The sequence below is a fragment of the Vigna radiata genome, chromosome 5, assembly GCF_000741045.1.
Source record: "Vigna radiata var. radiata cultivar VC1973A chromosome 5, Vradiata_ver6, whole genome shotgun sequence".
Taxonomy (NCBI): Eukaryota; Viridiplantae; Streptophyta; class Magnoliopsida; order Fabales; family Fabaceae; genus Vigna; species Vigna radiata.
The window spans coordinates 13,330,824-13,340,339 of record NC_028355.1 but is presented as its reverse complement, the minus strand read 5'-3'; the positions used below and the strand labels follow the sequence as shown (position 1 = coordinate 13,340,339).

The 9,516-nt window shown below is 38.7% G+C and overlaps 1 protein-coding gene across 2 annotated transcripts in view; it reads left to right on the top strand.

The window, feature by feature from the left end:
- LOC106762832 (L-ascorbate peroxidase S, chloroplastic/mitochondrial) overlaps window positions 1-7,619 on the top strand; it is a 9,401-nt gene extending 1,782 nt beyond the window's left edge. Inside the window, exons 3-12 of one of the 2 annotated variants that reach the window (XM_014646914.1) lie at window positions 4,367-4,487; window positions 4,564-4,664; window positions 4,752-4,839; window positions 5,072-5,139; window positions 5,231-5,317; window positions 6,307-6,381; window positions 6,506-6,583; window positions 6,676-6,780; window positions 6,931-7,002; window positions 7,300-7,619. In XM_014646914.1, the coding sequence (XP_014502400.1) occupies window positions 4,367-4,487; window positions 4,564-4,664; window positions 4,752-4,839; window positions 5,072-5,139; window positions 5,231-5,317; window positions 6,307-6,381; window positions 6,506-6,583; window positions 6,676-6,780; window positions 6,931-7,002; window positions 7,300-7,452 (948 nt within the window). In that variant the 3' untranslated portion in view covers window positions 7,453-7,619. Of the gene's footprint in view, window positions 1-4,366; window positions 4,488-4,563; window positions 4,665-4,751; window positions 4,840-5,071; window positions 5,140-5,230; window positions 5,318-6,306; window positions 6,382-6,505; window positions 6,584-6,675; window positions 6,781-6,930; window positions 7,003-7,144 lie in introns of both variants that reach the window. The other variant, XM_014646915.2, reaches the window with a different exon arrangement.
- Window positions 7,620-9,516: the final 1,897 nt, after the last annotated feature.

Genomic DNA, 9,516 nt, shown 5'->3' with positions numbered 1-9,516 from the left:
ACAAAATACTCAGATATCCCCCTACACAGTAAAAGAACTCTATTTATATCCACTCTGACCGCTTCCCCCTTTACAACCGACACCTCCAGACCCTTAACTCCTAAACCCATCTATTATATCATCCTATATCCTAACATTACACCCCCCTTCCAAACAACCTTGTCCTCAAGGTTGGAAAAAAACTGGGTCGCTTGGCTCTTCTTCATCATTTTGTTTTCATCTAAAGAGAATCCATTACTTAATTTTTTTCTCTTCTTCCAACTCCAAAACTTTTTTTCTGTAACGATGCTTTGTGGCAAATTTTCTCTCTGCTGGAACCCAGGGTAGTGCATCTGCAGCAATGCTCTCAGCCCCACTTTCTGCCCCTCTGTCAACTCACCAGTCCACTCACCCGTCCACTCACCGCACCACTCACCAATCCACTCACCGCATGCCTCCTGCTCCACTACGTCCACATTCCACACAAAATCCCATGATTCAGCATCTGTTAACTTTAGTAAAACCTATGGTTCACCGAGCTGTTGGGATAAACCTGGGTCATCCTGTTTCATCATCTTCTTACCCCCCAGATTATACCCGACGGTCCTTTCTTTCCAATTTATAATCATCTCTCCCATCTTGAGAAACCAGTCAACCCCTAGGATGATATCAACACTGTCCAGTTCGAAAAAATGGTATCTTTCTTCGACCTTCGTCTCCGCCGAAAAAATTTCGACCTTCTCACAGCGTGCCCTTGTCACCTTTCTCTGCCCTTCCCCCAAGCTCACATGATAACGGGGTGTGTCGCCTATGGGTGACTTCATAGTTTTGGGCTGAATCAACCCCTCCGCTAAGCACGCACATGCGTCATCTTCTTCATCCTCCGCCAGAAGCATAACGTGTAAACTCCTCTCCGAACAGCGGTGACCGGAAATGAAAGGCCCCCCACATCGGGAACAACGGCCTTCTTCCCATCTTTTCAGAAATTCTAGGTAAGGACGGTTCCTCACCATACTGCCTTTGTTGTCGTTTCCTCCCCCCATGGTGCTCACCCCTGCCGTCGAATGAGTTACGACTCCTTCTCCGCGTCGACCCCAGACTCTCTGCTCTTCCGGACTGGTTCACCGTGGGTCTAGTAGGTTCTGATCGCACCACTACCCCTATCGATCGCGATCTAGATGGGTTAATCTCGGACCCATTCCCGTTGCCCCCTCTCGCTCGTAACATTGCATCCTCCACATCACGTGCGACTTGCATTGCCATCATCAACTCTTGGGGATCTTGAATCCTCACCTGTTCCTTAATGTCCTCACGTAATCCGGCGAGGAAACAGTCCAAGACCTGTTCTTCAGGTACGCCCTTGGTCTGTCCCATCAAAGTCTCGAACTCGCGAACGAACTCCTCCACCATTCCTTCTTGGCGCAGTATCGCCAGTCTCTCGAACACCCTGCCCTTGAAACCTCCTCCAAAGCGGTTGATCAAGGCGGTCTTAAGGCCCTCCCAAGAACGGTTCTTGGCCTTCTCTTTCCAGACTTTGAACTAGTACGCTGCACTTCCCTCCATACTGACATAAATCAGCTCTACCTTTTCTTCGTCGCTGTTCACCTTCTGAATATCAAAGAACCTTTCTGCCTGATTGAGCCAACTGAGTGGTTCGTCTCCGTCAAAGGTTGGTAACTCAACCCTCTTCCTCCAAGGTTTTTTGCTCTCCACTTCTTTCACCGCTTCCACCACCTTCGGTCTCCTCATTCCCTCTATGTCTGTTATCACTCACGGTACTATCATCCGAACTACTCTCCGTTTGATTTCCCTTTTTTTCCAAAATCTTCATAATTCGTTGTAAGTCTCGACGTACCGCCGTAGACTCCGCCTTCAATCCCTCCACCTTTATTTCAATCGCTTCGAGTCGTGCCTCCGTCGCTTTCTCCATCTCTCCGTCGCAGCACCCCTAACAATAGGATCCGGCAGGTCGGACCAATTGTTAGGTTCCTGGGTTTGGAACCTAACGAGATTTCACGCAAAGATTGGAAACAGAAGGGAAGAATGGGTTGTTTCTGTATTATTCACAAGTAAAAGAAAGCTATTTTACAATGGGAGCATAACCTCCCTGGATGAGGGCATAACCCCTCTCTTCAAGCAAAATGCCTGACTCTACACAAAATACTCAGATATCCCCCTACACAGTAAAAGAACTCTATTTATATCCACTCTGACCGCTTCCCCCTTTACAACCGACACCTCTAGACCCTTACCTCCTAAACCCATCTATTATATCATCCTATATCCTAACACACACCCATCTATCAATGTGGAGATGGTCCGCATAGGCTTTTATATTGTTATTTCGAAATCAAGAGTTTTGTTTGTATAGTTGAGCTTTGCGTTGCTGCTTTGAAGATATGATTAGCACTCCTATCCTAGTCCTTTGTTGCTTTATGCAGAATTGTTTATGATGCATTACAAACTTGGTGATGCGAAACCTCTTCCATTTAGATTGGCACTCATTCAGTTGTGGATGCAAGATTCTGATAGAAATTTAGGTGGAAATAGGTAAGGCTAATCGACAAGGGTTTCTTATAGCTTAACCTACATCAAGTCCAGATCAGATATTTTAGAAAGTAGGTCAAGTCTAGGTTTTTATTAAAATTGATTTAGTTAAAAAAGGTCAGTCCTTAAGTCATTTCAATTTTTTATGTCTAATATGCTGGTTTATTAAAGTAAATATAAATCCTAATTTTGTTAGGATTACTATATTATATTATATTTGTTATAATGTATTAAAATATATATTTTTATTTGTCTTAATTAGTAAACATGTTTACCCATCTGAAAAGTCATACTTATAAAATTTATAAGAGTATTAAAAAATATATTTATATCTTGTTTAACAACTATTAGGATATTTCCATTGCCGAGGACATAAGTTTAAGATCTGAATCTTATATAAGATTCTTGCATTCGAGCATGTTGATATAGCATAAAATTTAAGACCCAGACTCTTAAATAAGACCATTGGTCATGGTAATAACAAATTGCTTTTATCTTAAAAGCTTCTCCAAGAAGTTTAAGAAAAATATAATTAAAGTGGGGGTCTTATAAGACTTTTGCATTGGAGCTAAAGTTACAACTATGTCTTAAAAATGATGTGGCACAATGAGACCCACACAAGTAAATAAGACTTTATGGTATTATAACCTAGATGGCCTTACAAAATAGGTTTTTTAAATAATTAATTTTTTATGTTGTATGTATACATAATTATATACAAAAATATACACAATATTTCATAATAATGTAAGAAGATTGTGGGTCAATAATACTGTAAGCTTACTAGAATTTAAAATGCCTTATTGTAAAACATACTTATAACATGCTCGTAGATCAGGGCAAACTTTAATATAGGTCAGGCCAGATTTGAAAATGATATGCGACAAGAAAATAGATAAGGTTCAAGCTTTTTTTTCAATGAATGTTAAACCAAGGTCTACTAAAACCTGACCTAGCCCAGGATACTTCTAACCCTAATAGTAACCTATATAAATATTTGGTTTTAGGATCACTTAGAATAAAAAAGATTAAAGTGTCACTTGATTGGCACCAGTGATATGGTTATGTAGGATACTTGTTGCATCATACTGTCCATCAGAGATTGATGGATTCATTCATCTAATAGATGCTGATAAGAAGCTGTAGCTCAGCAAATTCCCAATTAGAGAAGGAATTTTGAATTAATTAACTTTTCTGGATCCATATTTTATTCATAATAAAACAGGTGACTTCAACATTTCCCTTATACTTATATCTAAAGGCACCTGGCCTCATCCTGCGTTACATATTTCAAAGTATAAAATCCTAACTATTGATCTGGAACATTCTTAAGAAAAATAATGTGTAGTTCCCAATTAAACACAGTCTTTGCAATGTTTTGGCTTCCTATGGGTTATTTTGAACTTGTAAATAGCACAGATGTATGAATTTTGGTTGTCAGGTTCGTTGTCTTATACTTTTGCTGGACCAACCGTATCAATTGTTTTTGTAAAGAGGCTGTTAACTTAATCATTCTGACTTCTGAACTAAAATTGTCACGGATATTGTAAAGAGGCTGTTAACTTATTGATTCTGACTTCTGAACTAAAATTGTCTGCTGATAGCGAATAAACTTTACAGTGACTAAGTTAGTCAACATGTTGTTGAACTCTGATGAACATACAATACTATCTGCTGGGTTGATGATATATACCATCTGCATACACTTCGATCTTTGTCATGTAATTTTAGTCTGTACCATGGATGGGACTAGAATTTGTCATAGTTTTTGTTTGTTTCATTGATGAGATTTTTTTTTTTTTATTTTAATAATTTACATGCATAAACTTCAACGTGATAGATTCGTTTGGGGTGGCATGATGCTGGTACTTATAATAAGAATATTGAGGAATGGCCACAAAGAGGTGGAGCTAATGGTAGCTTAAGATTTGAAATTGAGCTGAAACATGGAGCCAATGCTGGTAATGATTCATTGAATATTGATTATTTCCGAATTATGCTTATGAGATAATATTCCCTGATGAACTGCCACATCAGGACTCGTAAATGCATTGAAGCTTCTTCAGCCGATCAAAGACAAATACTCTGGTGTGACATATGCAGACTTATTTCAGTTGGCTGGCGCCACAGCTGTGGAGGTTCTTTTAGTCCTATTTTGGATTCAGGACTGACTATAGTTTATTTGAACATACTGAATGGTACATTTATCTCTTTTTGAATTTCAGGAAGCTGGAGGCCCAAAACTCCCTATGAAATATGGAAGAGTGGATGTTTCTGGACCTGAACAATGTCCCGAAGAAGGGAGACTTCCTGGTAATGACCATACATTCTGTGGTAGCTTATTTGTTATAGAAAACTCTCTTAGCTTTATTTGCCGTAGGACCTGGTCTACGTAATCTACTTTTAATTTGGGAAAACAAAAAGAGACAGATAGCTATTCATTTATAAGATGCGTATTAATAAATTGTTTTATCATTTGAAGTTTATAAAATGTGAGGTTATTTAGTGAATTGTTTTCATTGTGTTATTTATTGTATGTATTTAGATGCTGGTCCCCCTTCACCTGCTGATCATTTGCGTCAAGTTTTCTACCGAATGGGTTTGAATGACAAGGTAATTTTCTTTTTGTTCATAAGGATTAAGGTTTGTAAATTGGATTCCAGTCATATGTCAAATTTTGACTTTTAAATTACTGTATTTGCAGGAAATTGTTGTATTATCTGGTGCACACACACTGGGGAGGTCTAGACCAGATCGTAGTGGTTGGGGAAAGCCTGAGACTAAATATACAGTATATTCTCTCCCTTGTGACCACAAGTTATAAGAATGATTTTGTGCGAGTCTTTGAACTCTTTTGAAAGTTGAAACCATATTTTTAAATTTTAATTTTAACATTTGATACTGGTATCTCTTGAGCACCTTAAGCTGAAGGAAATAATCAGAAGTATTGGATATATGTTGTATGTTAAAACTTTTGATTGCTCATGTAGAAGATGACCACTATTTGACTGCTCTCTTTCATTTCAAATAACTTAGATCCTCATATAACAGCTTCAAGTCACTTAATTGACTTTAATTTTTACATGATTGATGAAAAGATAATGTGTGCTGCAAATTGAATACTTCAGATTCATGTCAATTTACTGAATTTCTTTCTTAATGTGATTTTCCCCCATCTCCAAACATTCAGTAGTGTTTCTGCAAAGCTTCCAAGTTCCACATATGCCTCACCTTGAAGCTTTTTTAAACCTTTTCAAGAAAAAAGTACTTTTTTTAATGTTTGGGTAAATTTATTTAGAAAAGCAAAAGCAGACAATTGTTTTTCTTAAGAAGCAACTGTTGCTTCTCAAAATAAGCAGTTTTCTTCTTTTTCTCTGCATTTATTTTTTTACAATTACTTTTGTTTAGGCACAAACAAACAGATCCAATATAAGGTTGTGATTTAAATATTGATTGTGGTTCCTACTTTACAAATAGAAGTTTTGGACTTGCTCTAAATTTGTGGCTTAATTCTTTCTTGGCTAACAGTAAGAACAACTACTTGTTTATCTGTTGCGCTTTGAAATGAATACTTGATGAAAGGGAATTTAAGGAACATTGCAAGTACGTATCAATGGATTTTTTAACCTGTCACTCTGTTTTGGAGTAGAAGACATTATTGATGCAACATATCTAGACTGAATTTTAGCTGGTGTGGTCTTCCTGATAAATGATAATCATATAGTTTTCAGTTATATGCAATAAACAACAAGAAAATCACATGTATTTCTCACTCTACAGAAAGATGGGCCAGGAGCACCTGGAGGACAATCCTGGACAGTGCAATGGTTGAAATTTGACAACTCTTACTTCAAGGTCAGAAATATATTTTTAATTTTCCAGGAAGGGGGTTGGGTGTTCTATCAGGGGGAGTGTTAGAGGAGAGAGGAGTATGCAGGAATTTACCTTTTTTGATTTTTGTGACTGTGGTTACATAAAGGACATCAAGGAAAAAAAGGATGAAGATCTATTGGTATTGCCAACTGATGCTGCTCTTTTTGAAGACCCATCCTTCAAGGTAATGTAGCTGGAGCTTTATTTAGTGGTTATTACAATTCAATGCAAAATTTATGACATACGAAAACAACAAAATATTTATGACATATTCAGGTATATGCTGAGAAGTATGCTGAAGATCAGGAAGCATTCTTTAAAGATTATGCTGAAGCCCATGCTAAACTTAGCAACCTTGGAGCCAAATTTGATCCTCCAGAGGTCTGTTCAATTTGAATTACTGTTACTGTGTTTTACAAATTGAGATATCTATGCTTGTAACCCTTGACCTGGATATTCCGTTCTTGGTGGACTTAACTTTGTTACCTTTTCATACCAAGTAAGAAATTTTCTTTGCTATCTCTTTGTCAGGGAATTGTGATAGATGAATCCCCAAATGCAGGGGCAGAGAAGTTCGTAGCAGCCAAATACTCCACTGGAAAGGTTCTTATCTTTGCACATATAAAATCTTACTATTCATTTTGTTGATATGGAGAAAATTTATTGGATAGCTTTCTATGGAAGACTTGCATAGGATGTATATTTGCTTATTGTTCATTGTTTTACTTTTCCTGGTTTGGTGCAGGAATAAAAACAAGTGTCATGTTTTCTTGTGCAAGTATCTTTTAGTAATAGAAGAAGAAGCAATTTTCAAATCATGTGATATCACATGTAAAATATGGAAGTTTTAAATGAAGAAGAAAGGAATAAAATTCAATAGTGTTCCTATTTGAATTGCAGAGAGAGCTGTCTGAAGCAATGAAGCAGAAGATACGGGCTGAATATGAGGCCGTTGGTGGAAGCCCAGATAAGCCTCTACAGTCAAACTATTTTCTAAATATCATGATTATTATTGCAGTTTTGGCACTTTTGACATCACTTCTTGGAAATTAGTTGGATTTTGTTGTACCGATTTTTGCTATAATGGCATTGCTATTTGCTCACTTTTTCTAATTTTTAAACTATGGTACCAATTATTTTCTTCATTGACCAAAAGTACACACTTGAAAACAATGTATGATTGCGGTAACAAATCATGTAATCATGACATTGGTTTGGGATTTGGGGAGTTATAGCAAAATTTGTCCGCAATGAGTGGGTAAATATGAGGTGGTAGAGTCTAGTAGATCGGAATTCGGTATCTTATGACTTGATCATTAGTTTATAAATTATCCCTCTCTGCTAGCACATGAATTATCCTTTTTTTCTCTCTCTTCCTGACTTTATTTTGTTGACAGAACATTAGAGGTGGGTTGGAATGGGAAAATTCTTTATTTTCTAACTTGAATTCTTTTTTAGCTGAAATTATCTTTTTCAATTTCAGTATGTCGTTCAGAATTTGTCTAGAATTTTCGGAAAAGCCATCCAAGAATATTTTCTGACCATGGAAAATCTTAGCAATCCTCTGCAACTCTCTTAAACAATTTAAAGTCTGTTAGAGGAGAGAGATTAATTTGTTAGAGGAGAGAGACTAGTCTGTTAGAGGAGAGAATATAAATAAACAAGCATAATAAAGGGAGGGGATATCAGATAATTTTCTTGCCTTTAGGTAGAGACTGGATCATTTCCAGTGGAGGAAGGGAGGCTTCCTTGGGGAAATACTTGCTTGTTATTCTGTTCTTTCATACTTTATAGAATTAATAAACTTCATATTCATACAATTGCTTCTTTTTGTTGGGTGTGTGTGAGAAGATTCTCATCTGTTATGGTCCCTGAGTAAAGGAACCTATCAGATTTGGTCCGACCTGCTGGATCTCTTCAGAGGGAAGAGGAGTGAGCTTGAACGGAATGGAGGGACAAATGGTGGTGTGGAATCAAGGTGGAAGAGTTGAAGGTGGAAATAAGAACGATGGCTCTCGAGTTTCGAAGAGCTTTTGGACGATGCCCTAGGAATCGAGAACGGAGCTCCGAAGGGAGTCGTAATTTTGTCAATGCCGATCGAGAGCGACGATCATCAGAGAGTTCGGAGGAGGAATCGGAAGATGACCGAAGCGAAGTACAACGCAATTGGACGAAGCGTGTTGAGCTACCAATTTTTGAAGGTACTGACCCCACGAGTTAGGTCGCAAAGGCTGAAAAGTTTTTCGACATCCAGAGCATAACGGAGAAGAAGATGAAGTTTGTTTATATATGTATGGAGGGAGGTGCGAGCTACTGGTTCCGCTTCTGGAGGAAGAAAACCAAACACCCAACATGGAAGCTGTTTACAGAGGTGCTGATGTGGAGGTTCGGCAGACTGAACTGAGGCACCATTTTTGAGAAATTGGCCATTGCGCGACAAACGGGAAGCGTCGATGCATACATCCACGAGTTCGAAATTTTGGTGACACAGGTAGCGGGAGTGAATGAGGAGCAATTACTGGGATATTTTTTCGCTAGGTTGCAGGAAGGACTGCGAAATCTGGTGAGGCCGCACGATCCACGCGATCTATTGACGGTGATGGAGCGAGCTTGAGACGTCGAACAGGCTGGGTCGGGATCACAAGGGAGTGGCGGAACAGGAGGGGCGACATGGAAAAGATATTCTGTGAGTTCTGAGACAGTCACAGAAACATATCGAGGATCATTGGAGGCATCCGTGAACGCTAGTGGAGGGCATGGTTCAAAGAAGGAGGACAACTCCAATAATATGAGCTCCAAAGTAGGTAGTAGCGAAGGGGGAAACAACCAAGGTCGAGGGTAAGAACTCTACCCTATCCAAAATATATTAAGAGACGTGAAGAAGGATGTTGCTTCCACTGCGGTGAACCTTACAGTCCCGGCCATCGCTGTGCAGAGAGAAACATGCGTGTCATGATATTGGGTGAGGATGGAGAAGACGAAACAAAGGAGAATGTCGTGATGGAACAAACGGCGATGGAATTGTCGGGGTTATCTGCCGGAGGACTCACGCAATCTAATACTATGAAGTTGCGAGGCTGGATAGAAGGGAGGAGAGTTCTGGTATTATTTGACAGT